This window comes from Cavia porcellus, unplaced genomic scaffold, assembly GCF_034190915.1.
Source record: "Cavia porcellus strain 051 isolate PalLab524CR breed Dunkin Hartley unplaced genomic scaffold, mCavPor4.1 scaffold_2, whole genome shotgun sequence".
NCBI classification, from domain to species: Eukaryota; Metazoa; Chordata; class Mammalia; order Rodentia; family Caviidae; genus Cavia; species Cavia porcellus.
In genome coordinates, this window is record NW_026947485.1 from 92,649,921 (window position 1) to 92,670,270 (window position 20,350).

At 36.6% G+C, this 20,350-nt stretch overlaps 1 protein-coding gene across 2 annotated transcripts in view; it reads left to right on the forward strand.

Annotated features, from left to right (window-relative positions):
- The window catches only part of Inpp5f (inositol polyphosphate-5-phosphatase F), a 101,268-nt gene that overhangs the window by 25,116 nt on the left and 55,802 nt on the right, over positions 1–20,350 (forward strand). For both annotated transcript variants that reach the window (XM_063244842.1, XM_063244843.1), the window contains exon 2: positions 557–637. In XM_063244842.1, the coding sequence (XP_063100912.1) occupies positions 557–637 (81 nt within the window). The remainder of the gene's footprint in view (positions 1–556; positions 638–20,350) is intronic.

The following is a 20,350-nucleotide window of genomic DNA, read 5'->3' on the forward strand; positions in this document are numbered from 1 at the left end:
GTCTGTTCTGTGGTTCAGATAAGAAACACTGACTGAAATGCCCCACACATAAGAGCACTAAAAAAAAGGTAACAGTTCCTATTGTTTTTTTCCCTGGAAGTTGTAAATAAGAGCAGTGGCTTCCTGGATTTCTTTACTTAGTATAAGCATCTTTGGGAAAGGGTATTTTGCAGAATGTGATCCAGTATAACTAGACAGACAGCTGTACGGCAGTTTGGCTCTGTGCTGTAGGACTTCTGAGCAGTTTCTCTGGTTTGCCCTCATGTAGTGTAGCAGCCTATTTCTTCCACTGTAGGGGGCGCCAAAATGCTGCTTCCCATGTGGATTGAGTTTCTCAAGTCAGTTCCCTCTCAGTAACTGTCTTAGTATCAGAAACTTATTTAGGACTCCAACTTAATACTTTGTCACAAATTGCTTTATGGTAAAGCATGCACTGCTGGCTGTTTATATCTGCCATTTGGGAGGGTTGATCTTTTTTTTTTAATATATTGGTAAAGATAACTTTTAATGTTTTCTGGTGAATATATTTTCATGACTGTTTCTTATTTTATTTTAGCTACTGATCTACTTCTTGCCTGGAATCCTATTTGTTTGGGGTTGGTAGAAGGTGTTATTGGGAAAATTCAACTTCATTCAGGTATGTTTCTACAAACTACTTAAGACTTGCCAAACTTAATATGGCATTCTCTGACATTGACGTTTTTGAAGATGCATGGAGATTCTTTTGTCTCAGTGTTTGGTCTGTTCAAATGGGTGTAATTCTATGTAGGTTTAATGAAATATGGATAAAACTTCAACCAGGCATGGTAGCACATACCTGTAATCCCAGCTGCTTAGGTGACTAAAGCAAAAGGATGGAAAGTTTAGAGCCACCCTGGCAACTTAGTGAGACTTTGTCCAAAACAAAAAAACCTTCAGAGAAACCATTATCCTTTGCTAAAAACAAAATAAATCAAACAGAACCTCATGTATCAAAAATTTTGCTAGTTGACATAACACAGTAATGAGCAAAAGCTGATTCGTTTTACCCTCAGGGAGCTTATAGTTTAGGAGAAAAGACAGATATGAATGAGTAGTCACTTAAAAATATGATTATTGACAATTATAGCAGATGCTGCAAAGAGAAGGTACAACTACTGTAGTACATTCACTTCAGGAGAGGGAATAGGAACACTACCGAAGGCAGGCAAGTGGCAGCCTGTGATTGCCTAGCTAGGATCAGCTGCCCATTCCTGATACAGTCAGTCTGGTCAGGAAACAATGTTAGTCTTTTAATATGCTGTATAAGCCTTTCAGGATTCCTGTTCAGAGCAGGAGATTGATGGAAAGTCTAGTAGGTCATTTGTCAAGCCTTCCAGTGTAAGGACAGATACCTGTGACCTAGGTTTGGAAAGAGGCTTTTTTTAATTGGTAAAACAACACCGAAACGACACCTAGGATTTGGAGGCAGGTTTACGTAGACAGGCACTGATCAGAATCACTCCCAGAATATCCGGCCCTGATATTCAGGCATCAGATCTGATGGTTAAGGGCTTATATTGAATAAGCAAGCAGGAAGTACAGAGGCAGAATGACTTGTCAACTGGGGATTAGTTTATACAATGTGCATCACCATGACCAGCTATGCATTATGGAAACCAGCTGTTTCTAAAAGGTCAGAAGCAACCAGAACTGGAGCAAACACTATTACTTGGGCAACTAAGAGACCGAAGTATACTGGCTGGGGTGGGAGGTATTTTCTGGTATAATAACCAGTAAGCAGGCATGATGGCATATACCAGTAATCCCAGCACTTGAGAGGCTGAGGCAGGAGGATTGCTGCAAGTTTGAGGCCAGTGTGAGCTACATAGAGAGTTCAAGGTCAGCCTGAACTACATAGTGAGACTGTCTCAAAAACAAACAGACAAACAAACAAACTGAATAAAAGCAAAACAAAACAGTATTATACAGTTGCATCCCACAAAGCTAACTGCAAAGGGCTAAATGGAATATTTTAAGCTCTATGTTTAAAAACCTTTTTCCTTGGTATCAGTTTTCTTTGGGAATAATGGAGTTTAACCCAGGGCCTTCACACTGAGCTACATTCATTAGCCCTTTTAAATTTTGAGACAAGGTCTTACTAAGTTGCTAAATTACACAGACTTAATTTAAATTTGTGATCCTTCTGGCTTAACTATCCAGAATGCTAGAATTAAAGGCTTATACTACCATGCCTGGAAATTTTTATTCTTTTAAAATAAAACCAGTGAGTATTTTGGAGTAGGCTAATTTTTGTAATTTAGCACATATTAGTAGAGACAATGTAATTTTCCTTTGTGGATTCTTTTTTTTTTCTTTTGCAAATCATTTTATTCAAATAAAAAGAAAGAAAAGAAGAAAAAAGTACAAAAAAATTTAAAGTACATCAATCAGGGGTAACAATGCTACGTACATTGCGCATTGTCATTCCCAGATATTCACCCAGAGTATAAGACATCTGCCTCAATTGTCCAAACAATACCAGTACAAATCTTTCTCTTCAGTAAAATCAGAGAAATCAGTAGAAAAATTATCTTAACTATTTTTTATGTACATGTACATACATATACACATTTTTTGTTTCATTTTGTCACACAAATGACACAATACGATGTTTATATGTGTCTTATTTATTTCCCTAATGAATATGTTCTTATGGTGTATCCATTTACCTATAAAAGTCTCGAGTTTATCCTTCTTTATGTGGCTGAGTAGTACTTTGTTGTATAAAAACACCACATCTTTTTTATTTATTCCTCTGTCGATGGGCATTGTTTCCAAGATTGGACTGTTATAAACTGTGCTGCTACAAACATGAGTGAACATATATCACTTTGGTATGATGCTTTTAATTCTTTTGGGAAGATACCCAGAAGATGAATAGCTGGGTCAAATGGGACCTCCAATTCTAGTTTTTTGAGGAATCTCTACATTGATTTCCACAGTGGTTGCAACAGTCTGTATTCCCACCATCAGTGGAAAAGGGTTCCTTTTTCCCCACGGCCCCTCCAGCATTTGTTAATGGTTGATTTCTTGATACTAGCCATTTTCCCCAGGTGAAGTGAAATCAGTGTTGCTTTAATTTGCATCTTTTGGATAATCAGTGATATTGAACATTTTTTCACATATCTATTTGTTGTGTGTATTTCTTCATATGAGAAGTATGTATTCATCTCAGATGCCCATTTTAGAATTGGGCCTTTAAATCTGGGAAGACTGATTTTTTTTGAGTTCTTTATATGTTCTCAATAGTAATCCTTTATCTGAGAACAACTGGCAAACGTTTTCTGCCACATTGTGGATTGCCTCTTCACTCTGTTGGTGGTTTCTCTTGCTGTGCAAAAGCTTTTCAGTAGAGATCCCAGTTGTTGATTTTTTGTGATAGTTTCTGTGCAATTGGGGTTTTGTTCATAAAGTCTTTGCCTATACCAATGTCTTCAAGAGTTTTATCTACTCTATCTTCCAGAAGATTTAATGTTTTTGTTTAACATTAAGACCTTTGATCATTCTGAATTTAGCTTAGTACATGGGGAAAGATACGGGTCCAGTTTTATTCTTCGGCATGTGCAGAGCCAGTTTTTCCTACACCATTTATTAAAAGAGGCTATCTTTTTCCCAGTGAATGTGTTTGGCACCTTTGTTAAAGATAAAGTGGCTTAGTGTGTCTAGAGTTGTTTCTGAGTCTTCTAGTCTCTTCCATTGATCTTCAAGTCTTTTTTTTTTTTTTTTTTGCCAATATCATGCTGTTTTTATCACAGTAGCTTTGTAGTATAATTTTAACTCAGGGATTGTGATGTTTCCTGTATTGTCTTTGTTCCCCAAGATTGCCTTTGCTATTCTAGCTCTCTTGTGGTTTCAGATGAATTTTCAGATTGTTTCCTCTAATTCTGTGAGATGTGCTATTAGAATTTTTTTTGTGTGCTATTAGAATTTTGATTGAGACTGTGTTGAATCTGTATTATAGTTTTGCAAGTATGGCCATTTTCACTTTATTGGTTCTTCCTACCCAAGAGCATGGGGTATCTCTCTATTTTCTAATGTCCTCTTCAATCTCTTTTTTCAGAATATGGTAATTTTCAATGTAGAGGTCTTTTATATCTTTTTTAGATTGATTCTTAGGTATTTCATTTTTTTAGATGCTATTTTAAAAGGTATCATTTTCCTGATTTCTCTCTCAATGAGTTTGTTATTCATGTACAAGAAGGCTATTGATTTTTGAGTGCTGACTTTGTAACCAGCTACGTTACTGAACTTGCTTATTAAATCTAGAAATCTTTTGGTGGAGTCTTTGGTGATCTTCTAAGTAGAGCATCATGTCACCTGCAAATAATGATAATTTAACTTCTTCCTTTCCTATCTTTATTCCTTTTATTTCTTTCTCTTGTCTAATTGCTTTTGCTAAAGTTTCCAGGACTATGTTGAATAAGAGTGGAGACAGTGGACATCTTGTCTTGATGTTGGCTGTTCGTTTGTTATAGATGGCCTTTATTAGATTGAGATAAAGACCACCTATTCCAATTTTCTGTAGGGTTTTCATCATGAGTGGGTGCTGGACTTTGTCCAAAGCTTTTTCTGCATTTATTGAGATGATCATAAGATTTTTGTCATTGGCTCAGTTAATATGGTATATTACATTTATGGATTTACCTATGTTGGACCATCCTGCATCCCTGGGATGAATCCCACTTGATCATGGTGTATAATCTTTTTGATGACTTGCTCAGTCTGTTTGCCAATATCTTACTGAGGATTTTTGCGTCGACTTGGCCTCTAATTCTCTTGATAGTATGCATGGGATAATTTCAATTCCTTTACATTTACTTAAGCATGCTCTATGAGTCAATATATGGTGTATTTTGGAATGTGTCCTGTGTGCAGCTGAGGAGAATGTATAGTCAGATGTGGGATTGAACACTATAGACATCTACTAAGTTCATTTGCTCAAAAATTTGATTTAATTCTAATATTTCTTTCTCTTTTTTTTGTCTAGTTGATCTGTCTTTTTGTGACAATGGAGTATTGAGGTCTCCCAATACAATTGTATTAGGGCTTATATGATTTTTCATGTCCACTAGTAATTGTTTCATGTAGCGAGTGCACTGGTATTTGTTGCATATATATTTATGACTGTTATCTCTCCCTCTTGAATTTTTCCCTTTATGAGGATATAGTGGCCTTCTTTGTCTCTCTTAATCAATTTTGGCTTGAAATTTACTTTGTCTGCAAATAGTATAGCTACCCCTGCTTTTTTCTGGGTTCCTGTCATATGAAGTATTGTTTTCCATCCTTTGATTTCATCTATGAATTTCTTTTTTAATTAAATGTGTTTCTTGTATGCAGCATATTGTTAGATCTTACTTCTTGCTCTATCCTGCCAGTCTGTGTCTTTTGACCAATGTATTAAGACCGTTAACACTGATGGTTAAAACTGATAGGTATTGACTTACCCTTGTCATGTTATTTTCCTGTTGTTGGCTCCCCCTTTTTATTTATTTATTTTTCCTTCCCTCTAATTGCGTCTCCTTTTAAATTCCTTCTGTTACGGTTCATGGAGTTGTAGTCCTTATTATCTCTTTCTAGAATATCCTTCAGAACATTTTGAATGCTGGTTTGGTGGTCATAAATTTCCTCAGATGTTTTTTGTCATGGATGTATCTTATCTCTTCATCAATTTTGAAAGATATTTTGCAGAATACATCAATGTGGACTGAAAGTTGTTTTCCTTTAGAACTTACAGTACTTCAAGCTTTCCTTGACTTGAATGAGAGTTTGTACTGAGAAGTCAGCTGTGATTCTGATGGGCTTTCCTTTGCAGTTAATTTGTTTCTTTTCCTTAAAAGCTTTTAAGATTATATTCTTGTGTTGAATTTCTGAAACCTTGACTATGATATGCCTGGCTGTAGATTTTTTTTTTGATCATTGCTAACTGGAGTTCTATATTCCCCACTTATTTTTATATCAAATTCTTTTTCTCTACCAGGAAAGTTTTCTGTCACGATGTCTGTGACCATTTTTAATGTCATTTGTGGTTTCTCTTGCTTGTTCATTGACTCCAATTAATCTTAAATTATTACTCTTTGTATCATCTAGTAGTAGGTGCTGGATTGATTTCTTATGGTCCCTTGCTAGTTTTGAGAAATGTTTGTTTTCCTGGTCGCTAACTGCAAGCCTATTTTTCATGTATGAGATCCTGCCCTCACATTGACCTAATCTGCTTCAAATACTTTCAGTGGAATTTTTATTCTTTTGGATATTTGCTTGAACCTGCTTTTGTGGATTCCATTTCTTTCCTATGCTGCACTTCCATAATTTGCTTAAGTTGGTCTGTTTTTTTGTCTGTGTCTGCTATAACATTCCTAAGCATGATGTGTATTTTGGTAATCTCTGTAGTTGAGAGATTATTTCTGATTTCATTTTTTCCGGAGCCTCATTTAATTGCTTTGTTGTTACCATTTTGGAGGATCTGGTGCAGATACTTTTGGATTGTCCCACCTTAGTGCTCCCTAGGTTGCCTTTGGTGAACTGGATGTCTGAGGTTGTGTTTTACTTCATTTCTTTTCTTTTTTAGTTTATTTCCTGGGGTGATGCTTATAAGTTATCTATGGTTGATTGCTTTATGGGTGGTATTTAGGACCCTTAGGTGATGATTACTTCTCTGACATATCATTCAGGTGTTGGAAGATTTTACCTTTTCAGTTTGATGGAAATGAGAAATTGTTGCTCATTGGGCCAAGTCCCTGGTTCTGTGGCTCTGTGCCAGAGTGTTTTTTTGTGACCTTTAGCTAATCTCAGTCATGGATTATCAGGGCTAACAGCTGTTTAGAACAATTATGTCAATCTTGGCTGTAGGGGTACCATTATCAAACACAGCCCATAACACAACAAACTGAGCTAACCCTTAATTTGCAATTTTTTACCATATGAACTAAATATGTTATTATATAACAAAATGTAAAACAAGCCAGATAATTATATGCAGTATGTAAATCCATAATGTGTCAATTTTGCTCTCGGGGTTAAAATTTAAACTAGGTTAAGGAGATGGATGATACAGAAGTGGAAAAAGAAAGAGAATAAAGTAAAGTTGGAGGAAAAGATGGGTTCTGTCAAAAAAGAATTGAAAAAAAGGGCTGGGAATTTAGCTCAGTGGCATAAATGCCTGTCTTGCAAGTGTGCAGTTGTGAGTTCGATCCCCAGTACCCCCCACCCAAAAAAAAAAAAGAATTGAAGATGGGTTCTGTCAACTTGGGAAAAACTGGTGCAGAGACTGAAAGAAAAGTGAGATGCAAGAGATAAAAAAGTAGAATAAAACAGGACCACATCCACAGAGAGGATACGAACCACTTTTACACTCTTTAATATTGAAAGAGAAAGAGAAATAAAAAACTGAATAAAACAAAGCAAACAAAAAAAGAGAGAAAACAAACAAAAGCAAAACAAAAACTGGGAGTCCACTTCCAGGATTTTCTCTAGGTTTACTAGTAGACAGCCTGTGGAGACAGAGTCCTGAATGGTGCCACAGTATTCCTACAAGCTAGCTGTTGCTTTATGGTAAAGTAGTAGATGACTTTAGCAGGCTGCCGTAAGGCCAGACCCATTGGGCTAGCTGCAGTCCAAGCAGTTTCTATGAATGTGCACTTAGCTAGGAGCTGCTGGAGGAAGCCAGCAGCAGTTCTGGTTCTGGGTTTATCCAGCCTGGCTCCAAAGTGGCTCCCAACCAATTGCTCTCTCCCTCCTCTGCACTCATTACCAGCCAGTGCCATCCTCCTTGTCTGCCGCTGCTGTGTCTCTCTGCAGAGCCCTCCAAGGTTGCCACCTGCCGCCGCCACTGTGACCATGCATCCCCAGGTTCCAACAGCTCCTCTCGTGCAGTTAGTCTGACTCTGGGCAAAGGCACCCCACCAGCTACTGTAGCCTTCATCTTCGTTGAAGTTTTTCTTTTTACTCTCTCTGTGGGCTTTAGTTCACACTTCAGATTCTTCTGGAGTTCAGGGGACCCACTTCCTTGCTTCTTGTCTTCCTCATGATGCTGTATTCCAGAATCTGGACAGTGACTCTCAGAGAGGCTGTTTTCTCTGCTGCTTACTGCTTCGCCATCTTCCCTTTGGTTTTTTTTTTTTTTTTTAAAGGGGTTTATGAGTTTTCTGGTGCACCCCTGTAATCCCATCATTTGGTAGACTGAGACAGAAGCATTTTGAGTTCCAGGCCAGCCTGGACTATATAGTGAGTTCAAGGCCAGCCTGAATTACATAGCAAAACCTGTCTCAATCAAACAAACAAAACAAAGATGTTCTGTTATGAAATATTTTATAAATTCAACTGGGTTTTTAAAATTTTTTTATTTTTAAGGTAGTAAAATACAACAGAACAAGACAGAACAAAGCCAATAATGACAATGCAGTGAAACTGGTATAGAACTTCACAGCAGGATACTGGGATAACAATATTAGGTACCATAGTGTATATCATTATCTTCTAGTAGTTGCTCATTCAATCAGGTATAGCAAAAGCAAACCAAAAACAGAGCATTATAAAACCTGTCAAAATAGAATATTGAATTGAGCAAAAACAATAACAGTGAAAACAATATTGGCTTTCAAAGAGAAGACAGAAAGAAATCCCCTTTATTTGCTATATTGCATATGGTCATCCTCCTAAGAGATGCTCAGATCTCTGGCCTCTAGTTGCTAAGGGGTATGGGATGGGATGTTTGATTCTCAGCCCATGTGCACCAGTAGGCTCACAGGAAACACTGACTGGTTCTCTTCCTGGCTTGCCCACAACAGCCACTTACCAGGAAGGGGGGCGGGTTGATTTCTTGCTCAGTACTCTAAGTTCCAACATGGCTGGATCTTGGGAGATGCTGACTGGTTCTCTCTACAACTTTATTTTTATGACCAGTCTTCAGAGCCCTCTGTGCCTTTTTCTTGATTTTTTTTTTTTTTTGGTTTTGTTTTTTTGAGAAAGGGTCTCTCTGTGTTCAGGCTGGCCTTGAGCTCATTTTGTAGCCCAGGCTGGTCTCGAACTTGTAATGATCCTCCTGCCTCAGCCTCGTGAGTGCTGGGATTACAGGCATGAGCCACCACACCCGGCTATCTCTGTGCCTTTTTCTAGCTGTCCTATTTACTTTCTAGAAGAGAACCTACTATTTAGAATTTTGTTCATATCCCTGATATTTTCATTACTGCTTTTATTACATGTTGCAATATGTTGCAAAGGTTCGTACTTTGGAAATTTTATGTAAGTGACATTAAGCTGCTCATATTCTTTTACTTCTCTTTATTGTTTATATGTTTGAGATTTACCTATATTGATGTATAAAACTGGAGTTCCTTATTTTCATATGTGTGTGTGTGTGTGTGTGTGTGTGTATAATGATTTGTCCCTTGTCATTGGTTCATTCTCTGTCTTAGAAATAAAATGCTGTAGGCATTGTTGTATATTCTGCCTTTGGTAGATTTTTAAAAAATTCTTTCAATGCAGAGGAAAAAAGCATTTAATCATTGTGTAACCATGATATTTTAGTAACATTCTCCTACCTGTCCACATTTACATACATATATTTTTAATTCATTTACATGCTGACAGGATAATTTCACAGCTGAATGTTCTGAGCTAAAATTCATTTTCTATTATTTAAATGACATGTATGAAACTTCTGAATTATTTTTCTTTAATTTCACATTTGAGCAGTGAATAAATCACCAAAAACAGCCAGGAAACCAGGATTCAGGCTCTGTTTAGTAGCTTTGAGATACAGGAGAAAGGTACCTGTTTCACTTTCACTGTAGTTAAACCATCCCAGAAGCTAATGGCTTAAAGCAACAACAATTCACAATACTTCATGAATCCTTGTGTTAACTGAGTGCTCTTTTGCTTTGCTGTTCCATTGGTGGAGAGCCATTCGTGCAGCAGCATTCACCTGGGAGGTTTGTCTTCATGTAGCTTCTCTCCATGGATCTCCTCTTCTGATATCCTTCTCCATCCTGGTTAGCCTGCACACCTCTTCTGGGTGCCAAGAAGACAGGTCCCTCAGTGCAAAGGCGTCATCTTCCTAAGCTTTAAAAATTGAGAGAAGTAACATCCTTGTTACTTCTGTAGGATTTTGTGAGTCCCAAATGAAGTTCTATATTAAATTATAAATCACTACTTTGTCAAGGTTCTTTGGGTAATACAGATTTATTAGCTTATGCAAAGAGTTGTTATGGTTGATACTTTGTGTCAACTTTAGAATTTAGAAGTTTAAGCCACTCAGCAGGAGCCAGGATCCTTACCTTGCAAACATTCTAAGCCTGTGCAAGAGGAGGGTATGGAGATTTTGTGATCGTTACACCTTTGTATCACTTGCCTTTCTTTGGTCCCCAAACTGGAGGTTGACAAACAGTGGGCTGGGATATAAGATATTTTAGAAGAGGGAGGAATGGAGAGTGGAGTAAACTGGAGAAAGTATAAAAACAGAAAGCAGGGCAGTGAAAATCTCTTTTCATTCTATAATAATCCTTGAACCACATTTTTTCCCTGTCACATAACATGATTGCCTCTAAGAAAGGGAGTGGGCAGGAAGCAAAGGAAGATCTTTTTAGGGGCTGGCCCTCTGTTGCTGCTGCTTTCCCTCTGCAGTCCTCACTGTGTTACTCACTTGGCTCCTCGCCCTTGAGCATCCATTTCTCTTTTCAGCCTCTGTGCTCCAGGATGTCACATTTCCTTGTTTCCCTATGCCCTCTTAAAACTCTTGCTTCAGAATCAGATTGACCAGAAAGAGGTGTGTTTTTGTAATGGTATAGAGATGGTTTCCCATGGGAGCATGTTCTCTTTTGGGAGTAAAGAATGAGGGGAATAAAATGTGTATACCTACACCCTCTTTCACTCCTGTTTCCTTCCTACTCCCTACATATTAATGCATGAATTTTGTTCTTGCCTAGTGAGATGGAAACATAAATTTTTTGAACAGATGTCATTGACAGTCTTAAAACGGCATGGATGAACCAGGCCGCTGTTCTGATTGTCTCTGAGCTCTGAGAAATGTCATAGGCTCTCATGACTTAGGGACTGTACCACTTTGCTAGAACTGCCATAGCAGATCCATAGTCTGAGTGACTTAAACAACATTTTATTTTCTCAAATTCTACAAGTCAGAAGTTGGAGGTCAGTATGTTGGCAGAATTGATTTCTTCACAGATCTCTCTCCTTGGCTTGTACATGGTTTCATTTTCCCATCTTCATTTGGTCTTCTGCTGTAACCGTGTCTCTAAATTTCCTTATCTTTTAATGATACCGATCACATTGCATTAAAACCAACCTTAAGGAATTCTCAATGCAATTACCCTTTTAAAGACTATCTCCAATACAGCCACATTCTGAGACACTAGACACATTAATTTTGATGGTTCAGCCCTTAATTGGAACCTTATGTCCACTGAAATTATTATAAATCATTCAAAGAATCTCCTGTAGTCTACTTGGAACTCAAGGAAAACTAGTCCTGAAGAGTTACACAATTGCCTTGGGTCAATGTATGTCATCTATGCTTCAGTTACTGTTTATCATGAGGGTTTAATAAAACCACATAACATGAATTGTTGGCCACAGTAGGTACTTAGTATATGCTGGCTATTATTTTTATTCCTTAAAATTTCCAAGAGGTATCAGATGTTTTACTAGTGAACCATCTAAATTCTAGATACACAATTTTGGAAAAACTTTTTAAATACGGATTATTTTTCTGTTAATATTTGTGCAAACTTGTAATGATATTACTAAGTCACTAAAAACCTCATTGTGAGACTGTAAAAAGTAATGTTTTTAACTTGAAAAGTATTAGTAGCCTTAGCAAAAATTATATTTTATAATTCATATGCCTTTTAAAAAATATATTTTGTAAGAATTTTTGAGGTTTTTTGGTGTGGTATACTTTGCAAATAATGGTGCACTTTTAAAGGTTTTAAAAAATTGTTATTAGTACATATTAGTGCATTAGTACATATAGTAATTATATTCATTGTGGGAAGTTGGTATACATACATAACACATCTTCATTCTTTTTATTTCTCCTCCCCTCCCTTTATCTTTAGGTTTTCCTTCTTATCTGCAAAATGTTTATCTTCCTTTTTCCAATTATCTGTCATTTTCTTTGCTTTTAAAATTCTTTATACTTTGGGTTTCTCATAAAGAGAAACCATGCAATATTTAAGCTTGTGTGTCTGACTTACTTTACTTAATATTATTGTCTCAAGGTGCATCTATTTTCTATAAATGACTCACATTTATTCTTTATAGCAGACACGTACTCTATTCTGTATAAATGCCATAATTTTTTTATCCATTCATCTATTGATGGACATGTCTAATGAGCTACTATTTCAGAAAGTTTATCCAATAATTTTTCTATTAACCCTAGTGCCTAGAAAATACCTATTTAGAACTGTTCACCTGTTTTGGGATTAGAAGTCTTCTTCCCCAAACATTTGCAGGCAAGTGGACTTTTAGACAGGTACAGTGTAGTCTGTTTTAGGAAGTTTGAACTTGTCTCTGAAGCTACTGTAAATATTTTTTACTCACTGTAGTGTTTAGGAGGAAATAAGAACGATACAATTGTAATTACACATTAATTTTTTGTTTCTGTAGTTATTATTATTAGTTTTGTTTTTGATTTCCTTATTTTATGCCCTCTTTTGAAGATAAACTCAGAGAAAGCAGGGATTGAGACTGTGGCAATTCTGCTGAGTTGTTGTGTCCCTGTGAACACTATGAGACCCACAGCAGGGGAGGCTGGGGAGCCTGGGCCAGGAGGAAGCTGAGTTCAAGGCCAACCTGAGTGCCTGTTGTGGGCCTGCATTTATTTCTTGTGGGGCTGCATTTATTGTGCATTTATTCATGCATTTATTGTGTTGTGGGGCTGTAGAACTTGGAGGGCAAATAGAACTTGGAGCTTCCAAGATATAGACTCTGACTCAAATCTGAGTGGCAGATGTTAACTACCCAATCACACAGTTTTATATTGGACTTAAGCTTCTGAAGAAATATGTGTTGTGTTGTGGGACTGAAAAGAGAGGGTTGGTTTCCCAGATGGAAGTCACCCTGAAGAAATGTGTGATCTGAGGCCTGAAAATTGAGTATGTGGAAATTGGGTTAATGAATGCAGTGGGGCCTTGAGAAGGGTGAAGGAGAAATGGCATGTGGCAGAGTAAACAACTCTGCAAAAAAGCCCACATGATTGGTGTTTTCCTAGCATTTGCTTTCTTTGCAGTGTTTGTGGTACAGCCATATCTTTAGGTAGACTTCCTCCATGAAAAAATGTTTCTTTTTTAGCCTGGAGATTTAAATAGATCACAAAAGCTCTTCAGGTTAAAATGTGTTTTGGAGATTGAGAAGAAGATAAGCTCAATTAGGACAAGAAGTATCTGAATATAAAAAAGTACAAAGACTCATTAGCAAAGATAGATATCCTATTATATATTTAGAGCTAGTTTAAAGAGAAAATTGTCAAAATAATTTGGCAATACTCTCTTTGTTTACTAACTAAGGGAGTTACTCCTCATACTACTGAATGTTACTCCTCTTACTACTGAACAGTCACAGACAAAAATTCACTCAAGGAGATCTCATTCATTAAAATAGTATTCACCATCTGCTCCTCTTCCACTTTTGAAGTGGTGAGGATGTCTTAATCATTAAGATGGTAAAATGCATTATGCATATGATTTAAAAACTGATTTGTCTTCTAAGAACACTTTCTTGTAATGGCGGGAAATATTTTGTAAATGTTTTAGTAATAACTGAATTGAGTGTCCATAGCATTATTTAGCACTGTTCTTGCTCATAAAACCATTAGAAAAACTTTCACTCTTCAAGGGCATGAGACAGAGAAACCATATAGTGCCCTCACAGAGCTCTCAGCTTGGTTCCTGGCATAAGACATTTATATTTATTTATTTATTTTCATCCCCCCACTGCCCCCATGGGTTTGATATCCAGGCTGGCCTGGGACTCATGATCCTCAGCCTCAGGAGTAGCTGGGATTATAGGTGTGTACCACCATAACTGGCTTGGCAGGCTCTTTCCATGTTGCTTTTGTTTAAATGATAATTTCATTGTTATATACAGCTACACTGCCCAGGAAGAAGGTTGTTTTATCTGACTGGTCACCTGTAGAAATTTGTATACTTATAAACATTTAAGTCAGAATTACTCTTTTGTTATAGTTTTTGTAATTACTTATAATTTTATCTTAATTTAAGAAAACTAGGGCTAGGCATGGTGGCACATGCCTTGTCATCCCAGCTACTGAGGAGGCTGAGGCAGAGTATGACGAGTTTGAGACCATCCTGTGCAATTTAGTTTCATCCTGTTTCAAAATAAAATGAAAAAGGTCTCAGGATATACCAAAGTAAAGCAAAGGAAAAGAAAAACCTTCAGAACTATGCATGGTGGTACACACTTGTATAATCCAACCACTCTGGGATGCTAAGGCAGGAATGAGGACTGAAAATTTGAGTCCAATCACTTAGTAAGACTGCCTAAAAAAAAAACCACTGAGGATGTAGCTCAGTCTAAAGGCCCAAAACAAAACAAAATAAAACAAGGGGTAGGGATATAAGCCAGTGGTAGAGTGCTTGCCTAGCACGTGTGGGTCCATGAGTTCAAATGTCTGGCATTGAAAAATAAAAAACAACCCTACTAAATTTATGTTTTGGTGCCCATTGGTAATTTTTCCCCCATACAAAAGTTTCTTTGTTTTTCTCAAAGCAAGAATATTATTTGTTTCTACAAAAATATATCATTGAAATACAGAATGTAATGTAATTCAAATACATATTTTGTATTTTCTTATTCATTTGGAATAATCATCAGAATTCTTAAAAATTCTAACCTTTTTTTTTTTTTTTTTCCATTTCTGGTTATTGATCCCAGATCCCTGGGCATGCTTTACCACATTCCAGCCTGTAGAGTTGTTTTAGACATAAGATTTTCATTAGTGACTAGGTTTTTAGCTAACTTTTAAAAGAATTTTTCTCTTTAGTTTGGCTGACCTATCTCGTTAATAACTGAAGTCATAGAAGCAGGCACTAAAGTGAGAGAAGTACTTTGTTTGGTATCTGCTCATCTTTTTTTTTTTTTATGTTATTTTTACTCTCTCATCAGGTACCTTTGCAAGGTGTATATGATTCAGTTCTCGCTTTGCTCCTTGTTCCATTCCTTTGTGCATTAATTTTCCATTAACTTGTTCCATTAATATTACCCTTCACTGTAATCTGAGCTTCAATCTCTTCGGTGCAGACATCCCACTCTTGTGATAGAAGCAATTCTTGATCTTGTCACACGAATGTGACCCACAATTCTAAGTTTTCCCAGAGATTCTTTAAATAAGCATGTTTTCTATTTCTGTACATATTTCTTTTTTTCTATACATATTTCTTAAGTAGCATGGTAGAGTCCTGTGTTTTCAATCAGACATCCTTTGGGACAAACCAGCTTGCTTTATTTGCTATTATCACTCTTTTTTCTAGTCATGAATTCCTATTTTTGAACTCTATAGTTTTCTTTTTCTTAGTAATTTCAATAGCATGAATAGTAAAGTTTGGTCTTTAGGCTCAAAAGAAGGGTACATTGTTATGGTAAAAATGTGTGATTTGTAATCATTCCCTTTTTTTGCTACTTTTGGGTTTTTAAATTTTTATTATTATTTTTTGTCTCTTTGAGATAAGGTCTCACCATGCAGTTCAGGCTGTGTGCTCACTTTGTAGCTCAGGCTGGTCTCGAACTCGCAGTGATCTGCCTTCCTCAGCCTCCCGAGTGCTACTTTTGGAGTTTTTAGTCTTACTAAAAATTCTAAAATACTTCCAATCAAATTATTGTCAGGGCTAATTGTGTTTAAGCAAAAAGATTTATGGTAAATATAGTGAGTTTTCATTGAGTAGTAAGTGCTATTAATAATCATCAGATTTTTTTTACCATTACATACATAATTATATATGATACACATTATACCCACACATAAGTATATATGTATATAATCAGTACTTAATAATCATCAAATTTTTTGCCACTACATACACATTTATATATGATACACATTGTATTCATACATATATATATGAAATCAGTACTCGTTATTTGTAGTATGAAGTCACCACAAGCCTCAAATTAATGACTATTAAACTGTTATGCCTAGAGAGATGAAGGGTTTGGGTTCTTCTAGCCTCCAATGACATTTTTGTCAACCAATCAATATGTAACCTTGTTTTATGTGTGTTTGTATTTAGAGACACACACACACGTGTGTGCACACTTTTTTTTTTAAATTGTTTGAGACAGGATCTTGCCATGTAACTCAGGCTGGCCTTGAATTCAGTGTATAGCTCAGGCTGGTCTTGAACTCTCAGTGATCCTCTGCCTCAGCCTCCTGAGTGCTGGGATTACAGGCATGTACCACGCCATGCAAGATACCTTATTTGATATGTATTATTGATTCATCAACAAACTAAACTGATGTCCAACAACCCTAATACCTGAACTAAGCTTATGTAATGCACATTTTCTTTTCTTTTCTTTTTTTTTTTTTCCAATGTACATGAAATTCAAATTACACATTTTCTTTGTAAGGCACATCATAACCTTCTTGTTCTTGGGAACAACAAGAAGGCTGCACATGAGCACTATGAAAGTTAAGCCTAATTGTCAATTTAACTAGGTTAGGAGACTCCTGGAAATGTGACTGGGTTGTGGAGGGCACTACATTCATCAGTGGATTAACCCACTGATGTTCATAGATGTGCTGTCGGAAGGTGATACCCAGTGAGAGGTAGTCACTCAGGATATGCCTTTAAAGGTATATATTTCCCGGTGTTCTTTCTCTGTGCTCCGCTTCCTACCTACCACAAAGTAGGCAACTTTGCTCCAGCGTGCCCTTCCATCATGATGTTCCTGCCATGGAAACAGCCCAACATAGACTGGAACCTCTGAAACTGAGCCAAATAAACCTACCCCTTTTAAGTTGTAAATATCAAGTATTTTGTGCCAGCAATGGGGAAGCTGACCAAAACAGACACTATGTTGAATGCCACTTTAAACAATCACCAACAAAAAGTATGAAAATACAAAATATGTGGCAAAAGTAGATGTGAATGAATACTTGCTTCCAAGATGGCATAGCTTGCCTTATTTGCCTCATCTGGTCATGTGTGCATCTGGTATCTCAAATTTTTTTAGTGCTCTGGAGTGTCCATTAATGTCTGCCAAAGTACAAGTGTTGATTTTAAGGTTGCAAAATAGGTTTTAGCAAGCAGGAAAATTCACAAATAAGACTCCACGAGTAATAAATGTTAACTGTGTATAATGTGTGTTGCTATAAACTGTGACTGAAAAAATGGTAAATGTTTTTAAGCATTTTTAAAAAAGACTTATGATAAAAGACACATCACTACTAATTTCTCTCAAAATACTACACTCCCTGCTTCCAACATACTTATCATTCTTGTCACTTTCTGAAGCAGTTCTGGAAGTTTTTTTGTTATTGTTGTTACACTGTTGTGGCTGCCTTGCTATCATGATTTAATTCAAGAGATCTATCTTTCATATTCACTTTGACTTTGAAGAGTCAGATGCTGCACAGTTATCAGATCTGGTAGATAAGGACATACTGTAATGTTTTTATGATTATGCTTTTTTGTTGGATTGCATGTGTGATAGCAATAACATTCACTATATTTTTTATCATATCCCATAAAGACATTCATGAAAGTCTCCAAGAGCTGCTTCAGAAAGTAGTAAGAACAATTGAATAACCGTGTTTGAAGTTAGGGAGAGTATTTTGAGGTTTCATGGCAATGTATCTTTTATTATGTTTTTTTCCTTTTTTAATATAAACATCCACCATATATTTCAGTCACACCTCATAGGTATCCAAGTTTCATGTAGAAACATTGGGAAAACATTAAAAACAACTAGAAAAAATACATAGTAGTCTCATTTATTTAATCTTGACCTGTAACAACCATAGAAACCAGCAAATAAATAATTTTAAAATTTTATTTAAAGAAAGAATAAACAAAACAGAAATAATACATAATTTCAAAGAAAAAGTAAACAGTAAGAAATCACTAGTTGATAATTACATTTTGTCCTCTTACAAATAGTTGTTCAAGTTATAAAAGTGAAGCATACAAAGTGGACATTCAAACAGTGAGACTGCAAACAGTTCTGTTCAACTGTCCAACAAAAACTTAGTAATATGGTTAACAATCCTATACACTTAAGCATACATGAAGTTATCCATATATTCATTTATGTTGAGATTAAACAAACCAAAGCAGGCTAAAATCACTCTGAACAAAGAATAATATCCAGTATTGCTGGATTTCACATCATGACACTATGGGATCAGCACTGGGTACTGTAGTGTCTCCTTTTCTTCAAAGTAGTTGTTCATTTCATCGTATGTTGTAAGATCAGTTCTCATAAGCTGTTTATAGGTTCTATGCATGCATGAGTCTTTACATGTATTTCTATCCTTCCTATGTTAGAGGGAGAAACAAAACAAAGCAAGACAAAACAAAACATATTCCTATAAACACATGAAATGAAAAAGTCATAAAACCACAGTACAAGGTGTTCTACAATGGTTACTGTATTGTCTCTTGTTATCTTCAATAGAATTGTCAGACATATCATAATTGAATATAGCAGTACATAACAATATTAGTAAAAACAAAACATTGTAGATAGTGTAAAACTTGAAAAGCAGGTAATAATCAAACCAGAATGGGTATCGTAGTGAATCTGTCATCTTCAGTGTAGTTGCCTATACTTTCAGACTTGATACTATCAATCATAACAATTTTGCATGAAATCTGTGGATACCAGACAGCAGTCTAACATACCAGATTCCACTAAGATCAGTCATGGTAAAACAGTATAAGTTATGCCGAGCTTCAGATTAAGTTAATAGGGAATTAAGGATGATTACTGTACTATATCCTGCTATTTTTGGGAGAGCTGTCTGTGCCCTAAGATCTAGTGCAAGTAGGCAAACTGGGACAGAATATAATCTATTCTAAACAGAGCAGTGTGTGTAATGTGGGTTTTAAATCCTGATACACTATTAACAATATCCTTTGTCTTCCTTTTTTAGATTATTCCTTCCCTTTCACTCCCACAGGGTGCACTGTGTCCCACCAACTCCCTCAGTTTTTAGATTGAAGGGGCAACCTGCTATTTACCTAAGTGATTCTGAACCTTCTCCCTCCTGGACTTGAAGTCAAGTTGTATTCCTTTAGCTACAAAACCTGTCTTTCCAACCTATCTGCAAGTGCTGGTTGAGTTGCCCCTATTACTTTCTGGTTCCCTGTCACATAGAGCATTGTTTTCTCGTATTTGATTTTTGGTCTGTAAACCCTTTTTCAGGTTAATTATATTTACTATACATAGCATCTTGGTGGACCCTACCTCCTGATCTACTCTGCCTGTGTTTCTTTTTTTCTTTTCTTTTTAGTGTATCAAGGCCATCTATATTAGAGATTATAGCCAACCCTCGCCGCCTCATTTCTGTTGTATTGTTTTTCTGCCACTAGTTGTCTGCTTTTCTCCTTCATTCCACTTTCTGCTCCATCCATTGAGGCCTCTCTGCCACTGTTCCTGAAATCCTGGTACTTTTTTCTCCCTCTAGAATGTCCTTCAGTATTCTCTGTAGGGTTGGATTGGTGGTCACGAATTCCCCCAGTTCCTCTTTGTCTTGGAAGCATCTTGCTTCTCCATTAATTTCTAGAGACAGTTTTTCAGGGTACATTAATCTGGGCTGGAGGTTATTTTCTTTCAGGGCTTGGAATACTTCACTCCAAGCTCTTCTTGATTTGATGGTTTGTGTCGAGAAGTCTGCCATGATTTTGATGATCTGTTTCTTTTCTCTGATGGCTTTTAATATTCTGTTCCTATATTGAATTTCTGGGATCTTGATTATTATATGTCTGGAGGTAGCTCTGTTTTGGTTGTAGGTGGCTGGAGTTCTATATGCCTCAGACATCTGAATATCATTTCCTTTTCCTATGCTTGGGAAGTTTTCCTTAATTATTTCTGTGAATAGCCTTTGTATTTCCTTGGCCTGAACCCTGGATGGAGTCAGTGGTATAAGACCAGACTAATCTGAATCCAAAGGTCCAGAAATCAGGAGCTCTGGTGTCCAAGGGCAAGAGAGGATGACATCCAGGCTCAGAGAGCAGATTAGTGCCTTTGTCTGCCTTTTTATTTTTTTCCAGACCTCAGTGGAGTGGATAGTACCCACTCAGTTTGGTGAGGCCAGTCATTCTTTTGACCAATTCAAATACTAGTCTCTTCTGGA